General features: G+C 43.4%; 2 protein-coding genes across 5 annotated transcripts in view; both read left to right on the top strand.

Annotated features, from left to right (window-relative positions):
- Window positions 1–4120: 4120 nt before the first annotated feature.
- On the top strand, window positions 4121–8285 carry LOC136677474 (methionyl-tRNA formyltransferase, mitochondrial-like). The gene is made up of 9 exons (XM_066655026.1): window positions 4121–4602; window positions 5595–5789; window positions 5893–6015; window positions 6216–6318; window positions 6566–6641; window positions 6728–6819; window positions 6906–6981; window positions 7697–7770; window positions 7935–8285. The coding sequence occupies exons 1-9, from the start codon at window positions 4358–4360 to the stop codon at window positions 8133–8135; spliced, it is 1185 nt and encodes a 394-aa protein (XP_066511123.1). The 5' UTR covers window positions 4121–4357; the 3' UTR covers window positions 8136–8285.
- Window positions 8286–11278: 2993 nt separating this feature from the next.
- The window catches only part of LOC136677470 (inositol hexakisphosphate and diphosphoinositol-pentakisphosphate kinase 2-like), a 54950-nt gene continuing 38689 nt past the window's right edge, over window positions 11279–27539 (top strand). For 2 of the 4 annotated variants that reach the window (XM_066655019.1, XM_066655015.1), the window contains exons 1-20: window positions 11279–11319; window positions 13551–13680; window positions 14437–14897; window positions 17071–17266; window positions 17951–18041; window positions 18138–18223; window positions 19008–19162; window positions 19809–19910; window positions 20187–20348; window positions 21590–21711; window positions 21883–21984; window positions 22151–22237; window positions 24038–24113; window positions 24275–24384; window positions 24757–24842; window positions 24949–25074; window positions 25760–25881; window positions 26006–26188; window positions 26909–27050; window positions 27403–27539. The exon at window positions 27403–27539 is cut by the window's right edge and continues 87 nt beyond it. In XM_066655019.1, coding sequence (XP_066511116.1) covers window positions 14748–14897; window positions 17071–17266; window positions 17951–18041; window positions 18138–18223; window positions 19008–19162; window positions 19809–19910; window positions 20187–20348; window positions 21590–21711; window positions 21883–21984; window positions 22151–22237; window positions 24038–24113; window positions 24275–24384; window positions 24757–24842; window positions 24949–25074; window positions 25760–25881; window positions 26006–26188; window positions 26909–27050; window positions 27403–27539 — 2235 coding nt within the window. In that variant the 5' untranslated portion in view covers window positions 11279–11319; window positions 13551–13680; window positions 14437–14747. Of the gene's footprint in view, window positions 11320–11541; window positions 11661–13550; window positions 13681–14436; window positions 14898–17070; window positions 17267–17950; window positions 18042–18137; window positions 18224–19007; window positions 19163–19808; window positions 19911–20186; window positions 20349–21589; window positions 21712–21882; window positions 21985–22150; window positions 22238–24037; window positions 24114–24274; window positions 24385–24756; window positions 24843–24948; window positions 25075–25759; window positions 25882–26005; window positions 26189–26908; window positions 27051–27402 lie in introns of those variants that run through there. The other 2 variants (XM_066655017.1, XM_066655018.1) reach the window with 2 other exon arrangements.

The following is a 27539-nucleotide window of genomic DNA, read 5'->3' as shown; positions in this document are numbered from 1 at the left end:
ACAGACAGTCACCCAGAGGAAACCCACGCAGACACAGGGAGAACACACCACACTCCTCACAGACAGTCACCCGGAGGAAACCCACGCAGACACAGGGAGAACACACCACACTCCTCACAGACAGTCACCCGGAGGAAACCCACGCAGACACAGAGAGAACACACCACACTCCTCACAGACAGTCACCCAGAGGAAACCCACGCAGACACAGGGAGAACACACCACACTCCTCACAGACAGTCACCTGGAGGAAACCCACGCAGACACAGGGAGAACACACCACACTCCTCACAGACAGTCACCCGGAGGAAACCCACGCAGACACAGAGAGAACACACCACACTCCTCACAGACAGTCACCCGGAGGAAACCCACGCAGACACAGAGAGAACACACCACACTCCTCACAGACAGTCACCCGGAGGAAACCCACGCAGACACAGGGAGAACACACCACACTCCTCACAGACAGTCACCCGGAGGAAACCCACGCAGACACAGGGAGAACACACCACACTCCTCACAGACAGTCACCCGGAGGAAACCCACGCAGACACAGAGAGAACACACCACACTCCTCACAGACAGTCACCCGGAGGAAACCCACGCAGACACAGGGAGAACACACCACACTCCTCACAGACAGTCACCCGGAGGAAACCCACGCAGACACAGGGAGAACACACCACACTCCTCACAGACAGTCACCCGGAGGAAACCCACGCAGACACAGAGAGAACACACCACACTCCTCACAGACAGTCACCCAGAGCGGGAATCAAACCCACAACCTCTAGGTCCCTGGAACTGTGTGACTGCGACACTACCTGCTGCCCCCCCCGTGACCTCCTGGTTGGTTGAAACAAAAACCAGAAGCTACACCATCCTTAGTTGCCCAGTGAATCTGTGTAACGCGTCCTGGCCTTTTGTAATTTGATAAAAGACATATTCGGGAACATCGAGAGAGTGTAGTTTCTCTGGACTTTATAATTCTGTGAAGCTTCGTGGGCACTTACAACAACTGTTAGGAGTTATAGACTAATATACATTTGCCTTAGTGTCAAGAACTAAAGTCACCCTCGACAGTAACAGAGTTTTGCTCCATTCCTGGAAATGAAATGTTTTATTGAGACGATTCTTCATACACACATTAAACCCTTTGCTTACTGTTGCTGGATGTTCCTGTTTGTCCTACTTTAAGGCCTCTGCTGTAATGGTCCTCGTATTAGAAGCTCAATGGCACCATCTAGTGGTTTCCTCTAAAAGTGCAACCTAAAACATTTCAACAGATTCATATATATCGCCTCCAAAAATGTATTTTTAAAAGCCGTTGTCCCTCTGTTTGTGAATGTAAATCCAGAGCAGCTCTGCATCACACACCTGACTCACACTCCAGACTCCTGACAAAAAGGACCATTTCGAGTCTGCGAGTTTACTAAAGCAGCTTTTTGATATTGTATCACAGTGAGGTCACTTAAGTGTAAAGAAATCTGAAAGTGTGTGAAATTCTCCTTTAAAGGTTCAGTAGTAAATTAATGAAAATTATCATTTTAAAAAAATAGTGAACATGATTCAAAAATATTTTACCAACGACTGCATTCTGGGACAGAGCCGCCTTTATTTCTTTGTTTCTTTTTTCTTTTTTGGTTCACCTGCTTGGCCACTGTAGGTACACTCATGCAGTGGCCTGGAAGTGGGTTGCACTACCTCTGGCCGCTCAGTAGGTGAACTACAATAACAAACACTCCACAGTGACTTCTTTGTGAATACCTTGTGCACCTAAAGGCTTTTTTTAAAGGCTGAGCACCACTTAATGGACCTCCATGAGTATTTCACATTATTGTAGTTACTGACAGATATAAGTATGAATTAAAATGAAAATAGCAGCTTAATTTGCTTTAAAACTGACAATTTTATTAAATTGACGGAAAAACCCGAGCTCGCTACGGAAATTCTTGAACGCACCCGTGACGTCACTGGTGGACAACAGCTGAACAACGCCGCGGTAAAACACCGTTATGACTGACTGTTATGACAGTATCTAGCTAAATAACCAACATTATTCATGACAATAGCCTAGCAATAAGCTACACTCAAACATAGAGGTGGGGGCGGCACGGTGGCGCAGCTGGTAGCATGGCAGTCACACAGCTCCAGGGGGCTGGAGGTTGTGGGTTCGATTCCCGCTCCGGGTGACTGTCTGTGAGGAGTTGGTGGGTTTCCTCCGGGTGCTCCGGCTTCCTCCCACAGTCCAAAAACACACGCTGGTAGGTGGATTGGCGACTCAAAAGTGTGTGTGTGTGTGTGTGTGTGTGTGTCGCCCTGTGAAGGACTGGCGCCCCCTCCAGGGTGTGTTCCCGCCTTGCGCCCAATGTTTCCAGGTAGGCTCTGGACCCACCGCGACCCTGAACTGGATAAGGGTTACAGATAATGAATGAATGATAATGTAGAGGTACCGTTATTCTTGTAAATGTGATCGAAGTCGAACTCGAATTCATCCGACACTATAAACCTCCGTAATGCAGCTACGTAGCCGAGTATAATCTGAGACACCGAGTTTAGCGAGTCAAGCTAACGTTAACTAACACCAACTAAAACAGGCGAAGTGAGTGTCCTTACCCTGTTTACCTCCATGTTACAGAGGCTCTTGAACACCTTTCGTTGGTGTCCTTACATGCCCATATTGTTGGAAAAGCGCCAGTGAAATGAGCTACAGATAACGGAGTGAGCGGATGGTCCTTTCCAAAGTGCCCGTTTAAAGTGGACAAATTTAGTCCATTTTCTGGATATTTTGGGATCTTTGGGCCATTTGTTCACAGATGTCCCACTGTACATTGAATGATTGCAGCCAAAAACAACACACCTTTTCGTCATTTTGCATTAAATGAAGTGCAGCTTCTAGAGTTGTTGTCCACCGTCTACGTCACAGGCAAGACGCCTATTAGAGTTTCCCAACACCGTTGGGGGGAGGGACCAACCGTCTTTTAAACCTTATTCCTTCAATTAGTAAGAAATAACATGTTTTCTGACTCTCAATAAACACAAGTTAGGAACTCAAACTCCACTGTATTTATTTGTTTGACACTTTCATAGAGCTGCTGTTTAGCCTTTAAGGCTTCTGTAGACATTATTAGACAATGTGGTAAAACCTCGAAAAGCGTTCTTTCTAGTGTCCTGCATATTAATTATAATATATATATATATATAGTGCACCAGTATGCAAGTAAACAATGTACAAAGCATATGCACACTGAACTATCACTGAATTAGGAACACGTACCTTGTATCTACACTCATTGTCTATTTTATCAGCTCCACCGACAATACAGGAGCACTTTATAGTTCTACAATTACAGACTTTAGTTCATCTGTTTTTCTCCATTCTTTCTTGTTCCCATTTCACCCTGCCCTTCAATGGTCAGGACCACCACAGGTCTGGTACGAGTGGATCAGACACAGTGGGGCTGCTAGAGTTTTTTGTAAAGCCGTCAATACCACTGCTGGACTGAAAAATTCCTCCACCCAACATTGTCCAGTAGGTGGCGTCCTATGTCCACTGATGGAGAACTAGAAGACGACCAAAGCAAACTGTGCAGTAAGAGTTGCGGTACTCTCTCTGATTTTATATCTACGAGGTGGACCAAAGAGGTAGGTGTGTCATAGAGTGGACAGTGAGTGGACACAGTGTTTAAAATCTTGAGCAGATCCGCTGTGTCTGATCCACTCAGCACAACAACACATCACCACAGTTTGTAAGTAGAGTGTTGTCAGTGAAGCTGATGAAATTGGACAGTGAATGTACTGTAGATACAAGGTAGGTGTTCCTAATCCAGTGATAATTCAGTGTAAATAACTATAGAAATAGATGTAGACATTTTAAACAGCTGAGTGTGCGAGGCTTGGGTCCTTTATACAAATGTAGACAAACTGTGTAAACATATCTAACAAAACAGGAGTGTGTGATAAACCGAGTGCCTAAACCTCTAGGTGTGTGTAGTTCACAAGTTCATAACGCAGAGCACTATGTAGGGAGTGTGGATCCATTTGAGACTCAGCCCAATGCGCGTTCATGTTTTCACAGCTCGTTGCTGATTGGTCAGGCGCTTCGGTGGAAGTGACGCATTAGTTAAAGATGGCCCGGTGTGTTTGGTAAATGTGAAACTTACTGTGTTTAGAGTTTTTAAACTGTAGAATTCACTAATGCTTCGTTTACTGTAGAAACTTAGGGTCCCGTAAATACAGCAACATGGAAACCACGCGGTCTACAGAAGCTCGGACACTGGCGGTCAGTGTGAGATAGAGTAACAGTGTCGTGGTGTAAGGTCACTGCTCCCTGTAGTCAGCACTGAAGGTGTGGATGTTTGTAAATATGTGGACTGTGATGTGTATAAAAGTCCTCTCTGGTCGCTCAGTTCTGAGAGGACTCCGTGGGACGTTTCAGGGAAAGTCTGCAGTGAATGGGAATAAAACTCAAGCCTGTGTTTGTAGAAGCTCTTCATTTACACAAACGCACAGGACTGGCTCTGAGCCTCCTTGGAGGGTCCTGTTCTTTGGAAGCGATGATTTTGCTGTGGAATCATTAAAACGCCTTCATGCTTCTAGGTAAGACACTTGTTATTTAATATTCATATGAATTGTGTTGCGTATAATTGTGTATTAAACTGGTTCCAAGTGGGGGCGGCACGGTGGCGCAGAAGGTAGTGTGTCAGTCACACAGCTCCAGGGGCCTGGAGGTTGTGGGTTCGATTCCCGCTCCGGGTGACTGTCTGTGAGGAGTGTGGTGTGTTCTCTCTGTGTCTGCGTGGGTTTCCTCCGGTTGACTGTCTGTGAGGAGTGTGGTGTGTTCTCCCTGTGTCCGCGTGGGTTTCCTCCGGGTGACTGTCTGTGAGGAGTGTGGTGTGTTCTCCCTGTGTCTGCGTGGGTTTCCTCCGGTTGACTGTCTGTGAGGAGTGTGGTGTGTTCTCCCTGTGTCTGCGTGGGTTTCCTCCGGGTGACTGTCTGTGAGGAGTGTGGTGTGTTCTCCCTGTGTCTGCGTGGGTTTCCTCCGGTTGACTGTCTGTGAGGAGTGTGGTGTGTTCTCCCTGTGTCTGCGTGGGTTTCCTCCGGGTGACTGTCTGTGAGGAGTGTGGTGTGTTCTCCCTGTGTCTGTGTGGGTTTCCTCCAGGAGTGTGGTGTGTTCTCCCTGTGTCAGCGTGGGTTTCCTCCAGGTGACTGTCTGTGAGGAGTGTGGTGTGTTCTCCCTGTGTCAGCGTGGGTTTCCGGGTGCTCTGGTTTCCTCCCAGAGTCCAAAAACACACGTTGGTAGGTGGATTGGCGACTCAAAGTGTCCGTGTGTGTGTTGCCCTATGAAGGACTGGCGCCCCCTCCAGGGTGTATTCCTGCCTTGTGCCCAATGATTCCAGGTAGGCTCTGGACCCACTGCAACCCTGAACTGGATAAATGCTTACAGATAATAAATGAATGGTTCCAATTGTCCAAACTCAAGTCTAGTGTCCTCATGAAATTTAATTCCAGTCCTAATTTATACAAACTACAGTCGTGATTTTGAACATGATTATTATGTATTTTTAAAATGATTAATATTTACCTTCCAGTGGAGATGGAGCCGTGGTGGATTTGCTCGAGGTCGTGACACTGTCCAGTAGTGTTCCCATCCATAGATACGCACAACAGCACAAACTCAGAGTACACAGCTGGCCAGATGTGGACTTCAGTAGCCAGTTTGATGTTGGAGTTGTGGTGTCTTTTGGCTGCCTTCTTCAAGAGCGTGTTATCAACAAACTGCCATAGTAAGAAATAATTTTGCTTTCACAAGCGCTTCTGATTTCTGTTTCTGGGAACGTTTGCAAACGTTAGTTATGTCCACAAGCTCACAGGTTTTAATTTTAACAGTGGGATACTCAATGTCCATCCCAGTCTTCTGCCTCGCTGGCAAGGTCCAGCGCCAGTGTTTCACACAGTTCTACATGGAGATAAACTCACTGGAGTCAGCATCATGCAGATCAGGCCAAAGAGGTATTTCCATTTTTGTTTGGGAATAGTTTGGCAGCACTTCCTGTGAATCCTGTATTGATACATCTTTATAAATGCATTTTAAGGCGTTATGTGGCACATGTTATGTAATCAAAGCTTTGGCAGAAGCCTGTATTGTTGCTTTAAATAAAATGTAAATCACTATAATGTTATTTATTTAAGTACTTTTGATTTTCTTTTAGGTTTGATGTGGGTCCAATACTCAATCAGGAGCTTTTTCCGGTTCCTCACAAGGTCACAGCTGAGGAGCTGGGAGCTGCTTTGGCTGTCAAGGGAGCCGAGCTGGTAACCTACTTCTGAATATACAGAATTGATAACTGATCAGTTTTCATAAACTACATAAATCTGGAATAAGGCTGTTATATAGATGTACCACATTTGGTATAGATACAAAATTCTATTAGAACACAATAGATAAGAACAGATAAGTCCTTTACAGTCCCATGTAAGTACCATACATTTGAATGCATCCAGTAACGTGATTATGATAATGATATATGAATATGTTTAATAGTCAGATTTCATTTTACAGTTAATAAACACACTGAGAAACCTTCCAGAAAAAATAGCAAACAGAAGAGAGCAGAACAAAGACGGTGCGACGTTTGGTAAGAGAAGGAGTCTTCACAACACTCACAAGTACCAATTATAAACACGTAAAGAATAAAAAACACTAACGCTGTTTCATTTTCAGCTCCTAAAATCAGTTCCGCTTTGAGCTGGCTGGTTTGGGAGGAGCAGACGTGTGACGGGATTGATCGTCTGTATCGTGCTATTGGGTCAAGGGTAAGACTCTTTGAGCAGTTGATTGAATCCATAAATTGTTCATTATGACAAATACAACATTAAGATTTTTTTTTATAAATGAATAGATTCCTTTAAGAACTGTTTGGATGGGCAAGCAGATCAAACTTCTGGACTTTGTTGGTCAGTGCCACCCACATTTAGGTATGACACTGTTTCATTTTCCTCATACATAATTCATTCAATCATTATCTGTAAGCGCATATCCAGAGCCTACCTGGAATCATTGGGCGCAAGGCGGGAATACACCCTGGAGGGGGCGCCAGTCCTTCACAGGGCAACACAGACACACACTCACACCTACGGACACTTTTGATTTGCCAGTCCACCTACCACCATGTGTTTTTGGACTGTGGGAGGAAACCCACGCGGACACAGAGAGAACACACCACACTCCTCACAGACAGTCACCCGGAGGAAACCCACGCAGACACAGAGAGAACACACCACACTCCTCACAGACAGTCACCCGGAGGAAACCCACGCAGACACAGGGAGAACACACCACACTCCTCACAGACAGTCACCCGGAGGAACCCCACACAGACACAGGGAGAACACACCACACTCCTCACAGATACTCACCCGGAGCGGGAATCGAACCCACAACCTCCAGGTCCCTGGAGCTGTGTGACTGCGACACCTACCTGCTGCTCCACTGTGCCGCCCCTCTCATACATAATCAACATCTTAAATTAGAGATTATAATGTCATAATAAAATAAAGGCTAATAATCGCGTCATCATACTTTTGCTAAAGATCTGTTAGCTAGAAAATGTAAGCTTGATGCCAACAGAAATGCACTTGATAAATGTATATTTTTTCTTTCAATATTTGAATATTCTTTCTTCTGGAGCAGGTTCACTTTCCGCTGCAGTTCCAGGGTCCATCCGTTACCAAAAGGAATCAAACACGCTGCTAGTCCGTTGCAAGGTGAAATGCAGAGGCTTTGTCTTGTAAAATGTATTTAATGTTTCACACACAGCCATATTTGTTTTTGGTTTATTATATAAACAGTTTTAATTTATTTGCACCTCTATATTTTGATACTGAATACTATACAAAGTAAAATATTTACACTGCTTTTCTCCTTTCAGGACGGCTGGGTTGGGTTTAAATCTGTGAAGCTGAAGAAAAGTTTGTCAGCAGCAGATTTCTACAATGGATATCTTCACCAGAGCTTTCTGAAGAAATCCCTATCACAGAGCAGCTGCCGATTTCAGAGCTACAGAGAGACCACTCAGCACTGTTCTTTTGGAAATGATAAACCCTTACTCTTCAACACAGGAGTCCATTAAACTCCAGCTGTGAACACAGATGAAAAACTCAATGTTTTATAATGATTTTGCAAATCTTTGTCTGTTTTAAGACAATGGTATCCACTGCTTCTCTGTTGTAAAATAATAGTCCAATGTTGCAAAGATAAAGTCCAGTGTATGCTGATGAATGTGGATATTTTAAAGAAGAATTTATTTGAAAAGTGTGCAGTTTTATTATTGTTTACACACAGAAGTCTTGAAATTACGTCGATACATAAATATACAAAAATTTACAAGCATTGTCCCATGGAGCTCTAAGCTTCTCTACTTTACAATGAACAAACAGAACATGCCTTTTGTGAAGATCAATTCAAAACTGATCCTATGTTTTATTAATTGTGAGTTCATTTGGTTTCCCAAATGACACTGTACACCTTAAATATACAAATACGTTAACAAATGAACATAACCTTCACGCTGTGCACACAACCACTCAGACAAGTTCAGGGAGAAGAAGAAAAAAAATATGTATTTATTAATGTACAGGGGTTGGACAATGAAAGTGAAACACCTGGTTTTAGACGACAATAATTTATTAGTATGGTGTAGGGCCTCCTTTTGCGGCCGATACAGCGTCAGTTCGTCTTGGGAATGACATACACAAGTCCTGCACAGTGGTCAGAGGGATTTGAAGCCATTCTTCTTGCAGGATAGTGGCCAGGTCTCTACGTGATGCTGGTGGAGGAAAACGTTTCCTGACTCGCTCCTCCAAAACACCCCAAAGTGGCTCAATAATATTTAGATCTGGTGACTGTGCAGGCCATGGGAGATGTTCACCTTCACTTTCATGTTCATCAAACCAGTCTTTCACCAGTCTCGCTGTGTGTATTGGTGCATTGTCGTCCTGATACACGGCACCGCCTTCAGGACACAGTGTTTGAACCATTGGATGCACATGGTCCTCCAGAATGGTTCGGTAGTCCTTGGCAGTGACGCGCACATCTAGCACAAGTATTGGACCATGATATGGCAGCCCAAACCATCACTGATCCACCACCATTTTTCACTCTGGGCATGCAACAGTCTGGATGTGGGGAAAACAGTAACGGTGGACTCATCAGAGAACAATACATGTTTCACATTATCCACAGCCCATTATTTGCGCTCCTTGCACCATTGAAGCCGATGTTTGGCATTGGCATGAGTGACCAAAGGTGTGGCTACAGCAGCCCGGCCGTGTGTATTGACCCCGTGGAGCTCCCGACGGACAGTTCTGGTGGAAACAGGAGAGTTGAGGTGCACATTTAATTCTGCCGTGATCTGGGCAGCCGTGGTTTTATGTTTTTTGGATACAATCCGGGTCAGCACCCGAACATCCCTTTCAGACAGCTCCTTCTTGCATCCACAGTTAATCCTGTTGGATATGTTTTGTTGCCCCCTCCAGGGTGTATTCCCGCCTTGCGCTCAATGATTCCAGGTAGGCTCTGGACCCACCGCGACCCTGAATTGGATAAGGGTTACAGATAATGAATGAATGAATGAATGATATGTTTTGTTCTTCTTGGTGGTACGCTGACATTACCCTGGATACCGTGGCTCTTGATCCATCACAAAGACGTCTTGGTCACAGATGCGCCAGCAAGACGTGCACCAACAATTTGTCCTCTTTTGAACTCTGGTATGTCACCCATAATGTTGTGTGCATTGCAATATTTTAAGAAAACTGTGCTCTTACCCTCTGCTAATTAACCCTTCACACTGCTCTTACTGGTGCAATGTGCAGTTAATGAAGATTGGACACCAGGCTGCTCCAATTTAGCCATGAAACCTCCCACACTACAATGACAGGTGTCTCAGGTTCATTGTCCAACCCCTGTATAACAAATATTTTCACTAGTATATTGTCTTTATTGATTTTTTATATATAGACTCCATAATGTATAATAAATAATCAGAGGCTGAAGTGTCAGTGTGCTGTTCAGTATTTTCTATACATTTGGCAAACATCAAAAGCCATTTTTGTTTATTTTCATCTTGAGTTTATGAATTATTCATTCATTATCTGTAAGTGCTTATCCAGTTCAGGGTCGCGGTGGGTCCAGAGCCTACCTGGAATCATAGGGCGCAAGGTGGGAACACACCCTGGAGGGGGCGCCAGTCCTTCACAGGGCAACACAGACACACACACACTTTTTTGAGCCGCCAATCCATGTGTTTTTTGGACTGTGGGAGGAAACCGGAGCACCCGGAGGAAACCCACGCGGACACGCGGAGAACACACCACACTCCTCACAGACAGTCGGGAATCGAACCCACAACCTCCAAGCCCCTGGAGCTGTGTGACACTACCTGCTGCGCCACTGTGCCACCCCCACCTCTAAATTTGAGTTTAGCTTATTGCTAGGCTATTGTCATGAATAATGTTGGTTATTTAGCTAGATACTGTCATAACAGTCATAACGGTGTTTTACCGCGGCGTTATTCAGCTCTTGTCCAACAGTGACGTCACGGTTGCGTTCAAGAATTTCCGTAGCGAGCTCGGGTTTTTCCGTCAATTTAATAAAATTGTCAGTTTTAAAGCAAATTAAGCTGCTATTTTCATTTTAACTCATACTTATCCAATATGTTTAATTTTGCAAATAGGATAATTTCCTGTTCTCTGTGGAGAATATGTACTTTTTTTCACTTGAGATTTAACTAAGTATGTCAATCTTTTGGTGCCCCCACCAAACAAAGACTGTCACCCCTAGTCCTAACATAATTAACTCCTAAATATAGACTTTCTCTTCTCGTCCACCCTCAGGTATCAAGGGAATATCGTTTTGTTTTTTTGTTTTTTTCTAGTTAACACATCAGTGTGGTTGTGTTTACACAGTAGAAGACGTATGTTCAAAAAATTTGTCAATTCCATGGATGAGCGTTTAAACTTTGAAACTGCTGGGGCAGATTTATACAGCTACAGTTCCCTAGTTTTCGTTCCCTAAAGAGTCAGTCAATGAGGGGACGAGGCAAAAGGAGAAAAGGCCTCGATTTGAGACACACGCTGACAACTGGTTCCCTATTGGACAAAAATCCTTTGCGCACGTAGGTGAAGCCCCACCTACTTTGAATCCTGCTCTCCTATTGGCGGACGGATTTGTTTATTCCAGCGACTTTAGACAAGTTGGGTTTTACTCGGTGCCTGTCAGAGATCTGTCAGCTACGGAGCCTAGCGCCGCGGACTGTGAGTAAAACTCATTTAATCCAGCGGTACAGTGTTTGTGCTCGTATGAAGACAGATGTGATACTGTCAGGCTGTGGTTCAGTTTATTTGCGTAGTGTATGCTTCAGTTTTGTTATTTATTTCAGAGCTAGCAGACTCTTAGCGAATAAGCTAGTTTAGCTTTAGCTTCTCAGCTAACTGTGACTGTCATAAATGTACACAGTCAGACATGTCCTTATAAACCGTCATTTTCACAAATAGAGTTGAGTCTGTGCAGCTTCTTTAATTCTCATTTTCGTTATTATTATGAGGCTTCTGTTTCACAGGAAAGCTGCTTTGTTTTTTTCTCAGTGATGTATTATGTAAGTACATTTTAAATAAATTAATTCGTTTATATGTGCACTCTAATATTCTACGCTCATTGTTAATTTTATCTGCTCCGTTCCTATAGGAACGTTGTAGTTCTTTAATTATAGGCTGTATATTTTGTGTTCTGCATACATTATCACCTTGTTCTTCAATGGCCAGCACCACCACAGAGAAAGTATTGGCACTGCACTCACAATGGTGTGGTGGAGTGTGCCTTGCACTGGTCATAAGTGGATCAGACACAGCAGTGCTGCCTAAAATTTTTAAAACTTTATTGTCACTGCCATTCAGTGTCCTCTGAAGCACCGATGACCAACATGAGCAACTGTCTCTGACTTTGCCAATGCATGGACAGTAAGTAGACACAGATTTAAAAACTCCAGCAGCACTGATGTGTCTGTTCCACGCTAACACTAACACACCACCACAACGTTAGTGTCACCGCAGAGCCGAGAATGATCCACCTCTCATGCTGTCCTTAGAGCTGATTAAAAAATGGAAAGTGATTGTATAAACACGGAGGATGATTTATATTCTGGCTTATCAGTGAATAGCTGTTTGCTCCAGTGGCTCCTGTTCCATGGCTGACAGGTTCTATATAAATTTTTGCTAAGCTGCACAATAGCTAATAAAGAGATAGGAGCATTAGAGCAGTTAAATGACCCATGACTGGAGTAACATTTACAAGTACAGTGAAAACACACTCTCAGTTTCCACAGGGACCATATAAAGTCCCCATATAAAGTGAATCTTTGGGCATTTTGACCAGAAATCATATTGTGAAGGTTGACATTTGTTTGACTTTGAATAAATCAGCACATGTTCATTTGGAGAAATGCTGGAAAAAGCCTTGAATCACATGCATTCCTCTCTAGTAACACGAGCAGAACTAAGGTAACATTATCCTCTGGGTGCTGGTGTTTTGAATGAGAAAAAGCGATGTGTGAAACCTACAGGTGTGTTGACTCCCTGTACGAGATAAAAATCTTTCACGCAGCAGTTGTTGTGTTCAGTAGGAACTGGGAGACTTCACAAACAGGCTGGGAATATTAATTGGCTGGTACATGATATCTTAAGATAAGATAACAGTCAAAAACTTTTCTTAAAGGTGCAAGGCAGAATGACAGGCTTTAGCTTTTTATTTTAGAGAGTAAAGATTTAGAAAACGAGAATTACAGTTCCGAACCATCTACTGTTCCTATAATGATAGAAGCTGGGTGTATTGAGTGGTTCCAAAGTTCCCAGTAACTCATTGCATGTCTTTGAATGCTTATGACATAGCAGTAGAGGAAAAAAAAACATCTTCTTCTACTTCTTTTTGAGAACGGATTTAGGCTCTTTAACCCACTGCTGAGTGTGAACCTCTAGGATAAAGGAGGCTTTCCAGTACATGATGTAATACTCCGTGTAGGTGACGGCTAATCCTGTTATGTATAGAGCCAGGTTTAAAATCTTAGATGCAGCACATATCTCCGTAAACTGGATTATTAGAGTGTAGCCTTTTTGTGTTTTAAAACATTATATTAAACTGATTGTTGGGTGTTTGTACATTTGGGCTACTTTTACTTGAAAATCCTCCTGGCTGTGTAGTACCTTGCTGACTCAGTAGAAGATAGATTAGGTATAATTATCACGCTCAAACATCTGCGTCAAGGAAAATGAGGCTTTCTGATGTAGGGCATGTTTTGCATTGATTTAGCCATGGGCTGCTCTCTCAGTGTTTAAATTTAGTATCTTGTGTGTCAAAGTTTGTTTTTCTCAGGTTGGTCTGTGGCATATAATAGGTATGAACAAATGCTAATGAATGTGCTCTTGCTGTGGTTGAGATGAGCTGGAACCCTGTGTTTATGACCAGTCTCTTAGGTCTGTTTCTGTTTTTGCAGTTTGTTGGATCTGCGGAGGTCAGGGCAGAAGTTACAGTGGATGCTTGAAATTTCCTCCATTCCAGAGAGACCACCCCAGGTGTGGGTGACTAACTGGACCTGACGTGGGTCCTGCGCGGTTTCTTTTCTGGTCTGTTTCACTACCTTTATGCTACAGGGGTTGGACCGTGAAACTGAAACCCCTGTCATTGTAGTGTGGGAGGTTTCATGGCTAAACTGGAGCAGTCTGGTGGACAATCTTCATTAACTCCACATTGCACCAGTAAGACCACGTGCATCCAATGGTTCAAACATTGTGTCCTGAAGGCGGTGCCGTGTATCAGGACGACAACGCAGCAATACACACAGCAAGACTGGTGAAAGACTGGTTTGATGAACATGAAAGTGAAGTTGAACATCTCCCATGGCCTGCACAGTCACCAGATCTAAATATTATTGAGCCACTTTGGGGTGTTTTGGAGGAGCGAGTCAGGAAACGTTTTCCTCCACCAGCATCACGTAGAGACCTGGCCACTATCCTGCAAGAAGAATGGCTTCAAATCCCTCTGACCACTGTGCAGGACTTGTGTATGTCATTCCCAAGACGAACTGACGCTGTATCGGCCGCAAAAGGAGGCCCTACACCGTACTAATAAATTACTGTGGTCTAAAACCAGGTGTTTCACTTTCATTGTCCAACCCCTGTACAGCTGCACAAATGACATTGTGTCTTAATTGTTATTGTGAGGTTGACTTTTTGACTTTTACAGAGCCGCTTAAACATCACAATGGTTTTACGCAGTTTTACCTAAATGCAGTTATGGTTTTACCAAAGGAAGTGAGTTTATAGAGAAAGGAACTGTAGTACCTCTGCCATATATTGTATGTTTTGTCTTGTTGTTTGCAGGTACCAAGTTGTTGCTCTTCTTTGTGAGATGAGGCTACTCTTGTAGTTCGGAGTCCTGGAATGATTCATCCCAAAGCGTGTCCTTGGACAGCACCTTATCAAGCCCCCAAATCACCTCCCTCAGCTTCGTCGCCTGCGTCCACTCCAGCTCATCTTCTTCCAGACCCCTTTTGTTGCCCCTCTGGCTGCCTGCTCGGTTTGGGGAGAGCTGTGTCTGGGCTTGGATCCCCTCCACCCTGAGTGGTGGTCCTCGCAAAGTGTTGGCGTGCGATGGCGCGGTGGGACGCTGAGGCTTGCAGCTGTGGGCTGTGATGTCAGAGCCCGGCAGCCCCCGTGAGAGCCAGCGCGGCGCTCCCAGATTCTTCGTGGGCTGCGAGGAGGATGAGAGCGAGGGCCTTGACCCCTACAGCAGCATGAGGACAGACATGGAGCCGTATGATGATTTCCAGGATGCTGAATCGGTAAGGTGCTTCAAAGGTGGGGCATGGAGAAGTTGGAGCAGTAATGTTAAAAAAAACAAAACAAGACATTTAAGCTTTAGTCATTTTTAGTCATTTTCTCCTAATATAATATAGTCCCTTAAAGTTAGAAATCCACAATATAACATTAGTAAATTGCACTCACTTTTAAAGTTTGTTTAAAAATATTAATATCAACAAAAGGGGGCACAATTGCGCAGCAGGTAGGTGTCGCAGTCACACAGCTCCAGGGGCCTGGAGATTGTGGGTTCGATTCCCGCTCCGGGTGACTGTCTGTGAGGAGTGTGGTGTGTTCTCCGTGTGTCTGCGTGGGTTTGCTCCGGGTGACTGTCTGTGAGGAGTGTGGTGTGTTCTCCCTGTGTCTGCGTGGGTTTCCTCCGGGTGACTGTCTGTGAGGAGTGTGGTGTGTTCTCCGTGTCTGCGTGGGTTTGCTCCGGGTGACTGTCTGTGAGGAGTGTGGTGTGTTCTCCCTGTGTCTGCGTGGGTTTCCTCCGAGTGACTGTCTGTGAGGAGTGTGGTGTGTTCTCCCTGTGTCTGCGTGGGTTTCCTCCGGGTGACTGTCTGTGAGGAGTGTGGTGTGTTCTCCCTGTGTCTGCGTGGGTTTCCTCCGGGTGACTGTCTGTGAGGAGTGTGGTGTGTTCTCCCTGTGTCTGCGTGGGTTTCCTCCGGGTGACTGTCTGTGAGGAGTGTGGTGTGTTCTCCCTGTGTCTGCGTGGGTTTCCTCCAGGTCACTGTCTGTGAGGAGTGTGGTGTGTTCTCCCTGTGTCTGCGTGGGTTTCCTCCGGGTGACTGTCTGTGAGGAGTGTGGTGTGTTCTCCCTGTGTCTGCGTGGGTTTCCTCCGGGTGACTGTCTGTGAGGAGTGTGGTGTGTTCTCCCTGTGTCTGCGTGGGTTTCCTCCAGGTGACTGTCTGTGAGGAGTGTGGTGTGTTCTCCCTGTGTCTGCGTGGGTTTCCTCCAGGTCACTGTCTGTGAGGAGTGTGGTGTGTTCTCCCTGTGTCTGCGTGGGTTTCCTCCGGGTGACTGTCTGTGAGGAGTGTTCTGTGTTATCCCTGTGTCTGCGTGGGTTTCCTCCGGGTGACTGTCTGTGAGGAGTGTGGTGTGTTCTCCCTGTGTCTGCGTGGGTTTCCTCCAGGTCACTGTCTGTGAGGAGTGTGGTGTGTTCTCCCTGTGTCTGCGTGGGTTTCCTCCGGGTCACTGTCTGTGAGGAGTGTGGTGTGTTCTCCCTGTGTCTGTGTGGGTTTACTCCAGGTGCTCCGGTTTCCTCCCACAGTCCAAAAACACACGTTGGTAGGTGGATTGGCGACTCAAAAGTGTCCGTAGGTGTGAGTGTGTGAGTGAATGTATGTGTGTGTGTGTTGCCTTGTGAAGGACTGGCGTCCCCTCCAGGGTGTATTCCCGCCTTGCGCCCAATGATTCCAGGTAGACTCTGGACCCACTGTGACTCTGGATGTGAACTGGATAAGGATTACAGATAATGAATGAATGAATATCAACAAAGCTAAGAGGTTTTTGATTGATGGTGATGTCATGTTGTTTCAGTTTTTGCCGGTTTTTCTGTGTGTTTTTTTTATTGTTTATATCGATATCGGAATTTATCGTATTAACCAACATTAAGAAATATATTGTGATATAAATTTTGGCCGTAGCGTCCAGCTCTAAATAAGGCAAGTTAGTTATAACAGATAGAGCTTTAATTTTTTTTAGTTTGATTACACTATTTAATTGTACCTCGGCGGGAGGGGGGCTCACTTACAGGGTACTTCTAATAGTTCAACCGTACATTGGTTTTAATGTTTTTTAATTTGACTTATTGTCATTTTCTTGTTTAATTCATAAACATTTTATTATTACTACTACTACTACTGTTATTAATAATGATTATTATTACTATATGAAAATTGTAACACTAATAATATATGAATCTTTTCTTACAATATTAATAAATGCTGCACCTGACCAGAAATGATACGTTTACATTTTAAAAGTTCAGAAACTACTTTCTGGAGAGTTGTTTTTGCTGACCTCAATGTCATAAACCAACCTGCTCAGCTTCTTACCTGTAAGGGTGGTGATGACATAGTAATGACCATTTTGGTTTGTAATGTTAATGCTGACGGCTGTGCTCTCCACCCTTTTCATTGTGACTCTCCGTAGCCTCCTGAGCGTCAGATTGTGGTGGGGATCTGCTGTATGATGAAGAAGTCCAAGTCCAAACCCATGACTCAGATCCTAGAGCGGCTCTGTAAGTTTGAGTACATCACTGTGGTCATCTTCCCTGAAGACGTCATACTCAACGAGCCAGTCGAGAAATGGCCACTGTGTGACTGCCTCATCTCCTTTCACTCCAAAGGTGACTGCTTTTTTTTTTTCAGAGCCAGAGGGGGACAAATAAGATGTCATTTACAGGCAGTTTGCTTTAATAATAGTCCACACTGAGACAAACATAGTAACAATTAATTAAAGAAAATAGAACAGTGGTTCTAGTCCCCTAGAGAGTGGATGGCAATCAGTGTTCTTAAGGGCTTGGTTCAAGATAGCAGGGGCTGGAAGTGGAGCAACATTCAGGTCCTGGTTTAAGTACTGGTGCGTACATATGTTTAGTTATATATACATTTTATTCCAGGGGATGACATTAGTAGAAAAATATAGAGGTAGCGGCCCTCACCCACTACAACTTCAGAAGCTTTTGCACGGTCTACAAGAGACTACTATTCAAAATCTGCTATACTTTGCATACACTACAGACACTGATTTCATATGCACCCTTAAAGGGGCAACACAGGTTTCTCTAGACGATGATTTAGAACGTGTCAACAGCTCAACAGAGTCATAACATGTCATACAAGAGCCAACTGTGCAGTAGTTAATCTGTTATCAGTAATTTATGAGCCGCTATATATTTGTAAAAACACTTAAATTTTGAAGTTTCACAGTGTCTACAGATTTCCAACTTCTTCAATTCAAGTCTCATTTACCAAATCAGCTGTTTTCACATTTGATTTGTACTCACACCACATCTCTTGTTCACTGACAGGTTTTCCGTTGGATAAGGCAGTGAGTTACGCAAAACTCCGTAACCCACTGCTCATTAATGACCTTAACATGCAGTACTACATACAGGACAGGTACGGCACGTCAGCACACAATCAAATAACCAGTGACCTATTCAGCTACACTGTAAACACTGTTTAAAGCGGAACTGTTCTAATGTGTTATTTTAGGAGGGAGGTATATCGGATCCTACAGGAAGAGGGGATTGACCTGCCACGCTACGCCATTCTGAACCGAGACCCGGACAAGCCTGATGGTATATCACATGGATGAACCTCAGAGTTTCTGAGCATTCAGTAGTCACCAAGGAGAGGAGAATGAATAGACCTCTAGGGCAGCTGAACATCCTGTTCTTTGTTTTCACGCTGCTTTATTTGAGACCTTGTGTGTATAAATAGCCACTAATGTAGAGCAGTTAGAAGAGTGCATTGCTTTGAGGGATCCATTAAGCATCCATTAACCACAGGGGTGCCAAGTCCATATCTTCAGTGCAGACAGTCCAAGTAATCTGAGCTTTCAAGCACAACTGGACACTGGGCTTAGGAATACACAAATACACAGATCGTGAATCTCTGGCAGTTTTCTTGGATTCCCTGGTTTAGCGAGTATATGTGGATAAATATTTTACTGATATAAAGAAATATGGTAATTTACAATGGAAGCATTTTCTGTTCTAAATCAGTGCCAGTGTAGCGTGTAATACATTAAAATGTCCTTATCAATTTAATAACTCTATAATGAGTAATGAATAAATATAGAAGCAGAAAGCTGTTGTGCATGAAAGGTTTGTCTATAGATCTGAGGGTTTATGTGTGTTTGTATGTGTGTCTAGTTTACCAATATGTTAAAATTCATCTAAGTGCTTCACCCTGATCAGTGTTGCTGTGAGTCTAGAGCCTCTCTGAAATGGATGGATTCGAAATAAAAAAACACCCGGGAATTGGGCCTAGTCCATCACAAGCCTCGGTTTCGGTCCAGTGTTGGAGAACCCTACTGCAACTAATTTGTTGAGTCAACGGTGTCTGTTTTCTGTTTTCCAGAGTGCAACTTAGTGGAGGGGGAAGACCACGTAGAAGTGAATGGTGAGATCTTTCCTAAACCCTTTGTAGAGAAGCCTGTCTCTGCAGAAGATCACAATGTTTACATCTACTACCCTACGTCAGCTGGAGGAGGCAGTCAGCGGCTCTTCAGAAAGGTTTGAATTATTTTTTTCCTGTGAACAGTCTTTCCATGTGCTCAGCTTCTCCAAAGTGTTCTAACAGACACCGTGTCTTTAATGGACAGCCAGAGAAGCTCATCCAGAAATAGAGCAGACTCATCGCTTTGTGAGATGCCAGAAAACCCAAAGTACAAACTGACATTTGGATTCACTGTCACCAATTGGCCACTAGTCACTTATATCTCCAACAGCACCTGTTAGCACGAAGAAAACAATAAGAGGTGGTGGGGGTGGGCAGGTTTTTGCCGTGTTATATCTGAAGGATGACACAGCACTGTGGAATTAGTGATGCATCATGATGTGTCAGATGAGTGTCTTGTCTCATTTCCATTCCCAAGTGCATGTTTAAGTTTAATCAGTTAACCCTTAAGCTGTAGAATTATTATTAGTTATAAACCACCTGAAATGTACAGTATGTCATAAATATATTTATTGCTAGATGTTTTCTTTAGTGGGCCCAGCATATACAATAAAAGACAGTAAATACTGTGAAACGACTAGTTACTGTATATCTACGCTGTTATGTGTGCAGTTACAAGAGAGGAATTGCCTGGAGCAGTCTGCAATGAGACATTTATACTCATTAATGCAAACATTTACGAATCTTTCCTTCCTCCTCTAGATTGGAAGCCGGAGCAGTGTTTATTCTCCAGAGAGCAGTGTGAGAAAGACTGGGTCCTATATATATGAAGAATTCATGCCCACGGATGGCACAGATGTGAAGGTATGTATAGTTTAGCACTGTTATCTGAGACTCTTCAGCTGTGCAGTGTGCATATGGCAGAATACATATTCATCTAATGATGTGGCCTTGTTCCTTCCCTGGAGGAATGACACGGCAAAAGTTCTCACACCAGCTACTATACAGATATTTGTTTTATAGATTAAAACAGGCTGTGCTGGAAAGAAGCCCTTCAGGAGCTTTGCACATTAATCTCTGTGGAAATGTTGATAAGCACTGTTTCAGCACTTTCTGTTCGTGTGTGGTTTTGTTTCTCAGGTTTACACAGTAGGACCTGATTATGCCCACGCTGAGGCGCGCAAATCTCCTGCACTGGACGGCAAGGTTGAACGAGACAGTGAGGGAAAAGAAATCCGTTATCCAGTAATGCTGACTGCCATGGAGAAACTGGTGGCACGCAAAGTGTGTCTGGCTTTTAAGGTTAGTATTTGGGCCAGTGCTGTGCCGTCTGAGATCAAAAATTCTGCCTAACTTTATTGCTTAAACACAGTCGGGTCGAGAGGTATTTGGACAGTGACACAGGTTTTCGTAATTTTGTTTATGTACACCAACCAAATTATTTTGAATCAAAGGAACAAATATATGATTGAAGTGTAGCTTTTCAGTTTTACTTCAAGGGGTTTAGCAAGAATTTCATTCCATTCTATTATCTGTAAGCACTTATCCAATTCAGGGTCACGGTGGGTCCAGAGCCTACCTGGAATCACTGGGCGCAAGGCGGGAATACACCCTGGAGGGGGCACCAGTCCTTCACAGGACAACACAGATACACACACCTACGGACACTTTTGAGTCGCCAATCCACCTACCAACGTGTGTTTTTGGACTGTGGGAGGAAACCGGAGCACCCGGAGGAAACCCACGCAGACACAGGGAGAACACACCACACTCCTCACAGACAGTCACCCGGAGGAAACCCACGCAGACACAGGGAGAACACACCACACTCCTCACAGACAGTCGCCCGGAGGAAACCCACGCAGACACAGGGAGAACACACCACACTCCTCACAGGTTTAGCAAGAATATTACATAAAATGTTTAGGAATAGCCACCATGTTAATATAGTACCTCCATTTTTGCAGGCCCAACATAATTGGAGAATTCATTGAGAGGCAGTTTCATAGCCAGATGTGGCCTGTTTCTACAATATTTCATGACAAATTAATGAGCTGAAATGTCTTACAAAAGCATTTAATGGGAGGAAACTCGGCATTGTGTGGTATATAGGGGTTCCAGACTTCAGGCAGTCATTGGCTGCAAAGGACAGTATTAAAATGACCCTTATAATTAAAATGGTTAATTTCTTCATTTACTTTTCGGGGGGCGGAAAAAGAACTATGTACAAATGCCTCTGATGAAAGTCTACACTTCAATCACAAATTGATTTCTTTCCCATCCAGTTGGTTGTGTAGAGAAGTTACAAATCTAAAACTGTGTTACTTTCCAAATACTTCTGGATCTGACTATGTATACTGTCATAAATAGTGACCACGCAGATAATCAGAATTGTTTAGAGTTTCTGATAGGAATTCATACTTCACCTGAAGTTTTAGATGCCTTTAGAAGCTCCCAAACAGAAAACTATTCAGAGTCAAAACTGTTGTTCTACAATGCACCATTTCATATCAAACCACAAAACACTAGCATCTTTACTGCAGCAAACGGTCTGTGGGTTTGACCTCCTCCGTGCCAACGGACATTCATACGTGTGTGACGTGAATGGATTCAGCTTTGTGAAGAACTCTATGAAATATTACGATGACTGTGCAAAGATACTTGGGTGAGTCAGTTTAATATTCTACACTTAAAAGAGAGTTTGTTGAAAGTAGAACACTTACAGTGCAGTGATATTTGTTGTTTTGTCATTTTTCACTGCCAATACATTTGCAGGACGCTTAAATTTGTTAGTACAGTGATGGTGAGAGTTTTACAGTGTTCTCTGTGGATATAGGAACATTGTGATGAGGGAGCTGGCTCCCCAGTTCCAAATTCCCTGGTCCATCCCCACTGAGGCCGAAGACATACCCATAGTCCCCACCACATCCGGCACAATGTGAGTGCACGCTCTCTGCAGCATTCGCTGCGTCCCTCACTGAGATTACTGGTTTATTGTGATCTTAATTAAATAAACCTTTTCCATATGCACATTGTTTAATTTGTACAGAAAAACAGATGGGACTGGTTTGCATCGATGAGTGAAAGATTGTTGTCTTCCGCAGGATGGAGCTACGCTGTGTGATCGCAGTGATCCGTCATGGAGACCGCACACCAAAGCAGAAGATGAAGATGGAAGTCAGGAATCCCATGTGAGCTCATGTGACTCATGGCACGATTCTCTCATGGCACAACCTTTAGACCCTTTGGTGCTGAGGGATTAACCCTTTTGTAAAACAAATGTGCTTGGTAAAAACACAAGTAAAGGAAATTTCAGTGGCAACAAGGTGGCCCTTTATTTTAAGCTGATTTCAATGACTACGTGAGTGACAAAAGAACTACATAAAGTGCAAAGCTAAGATAATTACAAATTCAGTAAACAAATACAGAAATAAGTCCATAAGAATCTAAATCTTACTTTTTTTTAAATAACTCATCCTTTAAAGGCTGAGCACCACTTAATGGACCTCCATGAATATTTCACATTATTGTAGTTACTGACAGATATAAGTATGAATTAAAATGAAAATAGCTGCTTAATTTGCTTTAAAACTGACAATTTTATTAAATTGACGGAAAAACCCGAGCTCTCTACGGAAATTCTTGAACGTGAACGTGACGTCACTGGTGGACAACAGCTGAACAACGCCGCGGTAAAACACCGTTATGACTGACTGTTATGACAGTATCTAGATAAATAACCAACATTATTCATGACAATAGCCTAGCAATAAGCTAAACTCAAATGTAGAGGTACCGTTATTCTTGTAAATGTGATCGAAGTCGAACTCGAATTCATCCGACACTATAAACCTCCGTAATGCAGCTACGTAGCCGAGTATAATCTGAGACACCGAGTTTAGCAAGTCAAGCTAACGTTAACTAACACCAACTAAAACAGGCGAAGTGAGTGTCCTTACCCTGTTTACCTCCATGTTACAGAGGCTCTTGAACACCTTTCGTTGGTGTCCTTACATGCCCATATTGTTGGAAAAGCGCCAGTGAAATGAGCTACAGATAACGGAGTGAGCGGATGGTCCTTTCCAAAGTGCCCGTTTAAAGTGGACAAATTTTAGTCCATTTTCTTTGGGCCATTTGTGCACAGATGTCCCACTGTACATTGAATGATTGCAGCCAAAAACAACACACCTTTTCGTCATTTCGCATTAAATTAAGTGCAGCTTCTAGAGTTGTTGTCCACCATCTACGTCACAGGCAAGACGCCTATTAGAGTTTCCGAACACCTTTGGGGGGGGGGGACCAACGGTCTTTTTAAACCTTGTTCCTTCAATTAGTAAGAAATAACATGTTTTCTGACTCTCAATAAACACAAGTTAGGAACTCAAACTCTACTGTATTTATTTATTTGACACTTTCATATCGCTGCTGCTTAGCCTTTAACAAAGGAATCAATGATCAAAGCATCATCAGAACAAATAGCCTCTCCAAACAGACTACGTAATCAAACTCACTGGCAGAGTGGGTCTATTATATACAGGTTTGCTGATCATTCAATTCCATTCAAGTAAATAGGAAAGGGGAAGGCCTATTTCGCTATTTTTGCTCAGCAACAGACAAGGAGTGTCTCTACAGCTCTATGAAAAATATTATCTAGTCTTTGTGCCTTTTAACTCTTCAGTGTTTGCCCCAGAGTGCATTTGCATGTCCAAATTGGCAATTCTAAAATGGTGTGAAAGTACAGCTGTGTATGTGTTGCAATGTTGTCTATCACCACGTACAAGAAGCTCTATGCTGCCGTTATTGTTGGGTGCACTGTGGTATTTTATAAAATGCTTATGACTGATTTGTTTAAATAGTAAAAAAGAGGCATGAGTTACATGTGTGGTTTTGTATCCCCCACCAATCATGTTCTTATAGGAGATGAGTATAATTAAAAAAAAGGAAACAGGGTCTTTTTTGAGGAAGTTAAAGGGTTTGTATTTTTTTCTCAGGTTTTTTGAGCTGTTTGAAAAATATGGTGGTTACAAAACTGGGAAGTTGAAGTTGAAGAAACCCAAACAACTGCAGGTAATGGATTACATTTGCATGATTAAACCACCCGATACCAAACGATGGTTTCTGGGGCCCAATGACGCTGGAATAAATTTCTGTGTTTGTTTCACATCCTTATTTCTTTTACAGTCAATAAACGAGACACTCCAAAAACATTTTGCTGTTTTACCCTTTAGGAAGTGCTGGACATTACCAGGCAGCTGTTGGCAGATCTGGGACAGCACAATGACTGTGAGATCGAGGAGAAAAAGTCGAAACTGGAGCAGCTAAAGACTGTTCTGGAGATGTGAGTGAGATGTTTAGAACTGGGCCACTTGAACTGGCACACAGTCTCCCACAGGAATGTCAAGAGCATCTGAATGAAATACGTTTAAGGACTGTTTCAAAAGACAACTGCAGTGGAAAGTGTACATTGCGTCGCATCAGTGAGGCGTACACTTTGTTAAGTGTAGGATAAGAATCATTGAATGTGACTTATTATCCACCATTCCCCATGACAAATATTGGAAGCATATCAGCAGTTTCACAATTGAATACACATGGCACCTCTTTGAAATACGGTGCCTTCAGGGCTGTCCACTAGTGAATCGGATAAAAGCGCTATCTCTGAAGTCATTAGGAGTTCACTCAGTCCTTTGTGGGTTTTCTTTGTTGTCAGGTATGGGCATTTCTCCGGGATCAATAGGAAAGTGCAGTTGACTTATCTTCCCTATGGACGGCCTAGGACTTCCAGTGAAGATGAAGGTAGGTGATGAATCAGCTCAGTTATTATCCCAGTTTACGTTGCTATACGTTTCAAGAAAAGTTGTGTAGGGTTTGTAGCATTCGCTCTTGTTTATTTTATGTGTAGACACACGTAAGGATGGTCCATCTTTGCTGCTGGTGCTGAAATGGGGGGGTGAGTTGACTCCTGCAGGTCGTGTCCAGGCAGAGGAACTGGGACGAGCTTTTCGCTGCATGTACCCTGGAGGACAAGGTACCGACTCTGAGCTTCCTGGAGTTCATCATTTCTTTTCTTACTTTGGGCTGTTTCCTGTTTGTCTCTTCTTTCTTTTCTCTGCTTCCCCCTCTGCATCGTCTTTCCTCTAATTTTCCCTTATGCCATTACCACTCACGTTTCTCTTGTGTCCTGCTGAAGTCCCTCTGCTCATTGTTCTCATCTCTCTCTCAAACCACAGAGCTGTAATGTCTTTCCAGGAATGGCCAAGCTCAGGTTTACTTACAAAGGGAGGAGAGTGCTTCAGGCTAATACTTCCTGCTTTATATTTACTTTTCCAGTACAATTAATATCTCATATCTCTCCTGTTATAGAGTAAATATAGTGTTGTTTAATACTGTACTCAGGCATATTCCATTAGCTGAAAATGTCTTAACTTTCCAGCCTCCATCTTCTCACATTAATACAAGCCCCAGTTTCTTCTCGGCAGTCTATAGATGCTGTGTTCGTTGGCCAACATGAATTTTCTTTGTCAAATGACTTTATCAAGTGTTTCTGATACCTGCTGAACGCCAAGGTCCACAGACGTCCTGCTGGCATTTGTATTTATTTGTTTGTTTGTTTTTTTGTGGTTCACCTTGATGCCCTATTAAATAGATGGGGCTTATGCTTGTCAGTTTCTTTCATGAACATGTGACCATGATGTTCTCATTTTTATGTGTAGGAGACTACGCTGGGTTCCCTGGCTGTGGCCTGCTTCGTCTCCACAGCACCTATCGACACGACCTCAAAATCTATGCCTCTGATGAGGGCAGGGTGCAAATGACTGCAGCTGCTTTTGCCAAGGTACCATTGAAATACCTATTTAGATAAACTTAGCTGGAATGCTGTGTGTGTATATGGGTGTGTTTTGTGTATATGCAGAGTTAACAGAGGTCTTGGTAACAGAGTGTTGTGATGTTCCTGGCAGGGTTTGTTGGCGCTAGAGGGTGAGCTGACACCCATCCTGGTGCAGATGGTAAAGAGCGCCAACATGAACGGCCTGCTGGATAACGACATAGATTCACTGAGTGGCTGCCAGCATCGTGTCAAGGCCAGGCTTCACGAGATCATGCAGAAGGATCAGCCCTTTAGTGAGGAAGACTATGAGAAGGTGAACCCTGCTGACAGCCGCTTCAGTTCACTTGTTTTAAACAGCAGCCCATAATATACTACACTCCCAGTCAATATTAATATCAATTTAATATATATAATGACATGCTGCTAGGAGTGTGGTGTGTTCTCCCTGTGTCTGCGTGGGGTTCCTCTGGAGGCTCCGGTTTCTTTCCACAGTCCAAAAACACACATTGGTAGGTGGATTGGCGACTCAAAAGTGTCCGTAGGTGTGTGTGAGTGTGTGTGAGTGTGTGTGAGAGGTCCTGTGAAGGACTGGCGCCCCCTCCAGGGTGTATTCCCACCTTGCGCACAACGATTCCAGGTAGGCTCTGGACCCACCGCGACCCTGAACAGGATAAGGGTTACAGATAATGAATGAATGACATGCTGCTAGTTTGTATATAACACATGAATACAACATTTACCTGTTTAATCATTAACCATGGTCATTTTTAAACTGCCATCAAAATAGAAACACCAGTTGTATCCTAAAGACTATCCACACTGATGCTATGAATCCCGTCTGTGCAACTCTTAAATAAATACCTCTTATAATTGTTAGTTTCCATTATTTGCTCTCCCTTGCTAAAATACAACTTTGACCGGAAATGTACCTATGCACAAATATGTAAATAATTTCATTTCTGAGTTATGTTTAGTGTGTTGTCAAATAGATTAACGGCATGTGTAAGTTAATTGACTCTATTTTCCTGCTCAGCTGGCCCCAACACATGGCACTTCTGTGGTGAACTCTATGAGCGCAGTTGAGAATCCAGTCAGCATGTGTGATCAAGTCTACAGCCTCGTCCAGAGCCTGACTTCACAAATCCGCAAGAGATTAGAAGATCCAAAGTCTGCAGGTTGCTGCCCTGAGTGATTCTGATTTGGATATATTTCTTTAATAACAACATGTTTTATAATATGTTTACACTATATATAAATGTACAATAACAATGTAAACAATACACGTTAAATATTGTGGGTTAAAAACATTTCTGACCTGAGCCAGCTGTGATGTTTGTGATCATGGACAGTAAGATATTTAGTATAAAGTTTTGTTTAAACCTGTTTCCTTCTCTGACGATAAAGTAGAGTCCAGTTCAGTTGACATCAGTTCACTTCAGGTTGGTTCAGTCCAGTCCTGTGTAGTGCAGAGCTGTGCAATTAATATACTGCAGTTCATTGCAAAGTGTGCCTTGTTTTTACTTTCAGATTTGCAGCTCTACCACAGTGAGACTCTGGAGCTGATGCTGCAGCGCTGGTCCAAACTGGAGAGAGACTTCCACATGAAGAACGGCCGATATGACATCAGCAAAATCCCCGACATTTACGACTGTGTGAAATATGAT

Source organism: Hoplias malabaricus, chromosome X2 (assembly GCF_029633855.1).
Source record: "Hoplias malabaricus isolate fHopMal1 chromosome X2, fHopMal1.hap1, whole genome shotgun sequence".
In the NCBI taxonomy this organism is placed as follows: Eukaryota; Metazoa; Chordata; class Actinopteri; order Characiformes; family Erythrinidae; genus Hoplias; species Hoplias malabaricus.
This window is presented reverse-complemented; position numbering and strand designations above follow the sequence as displayed.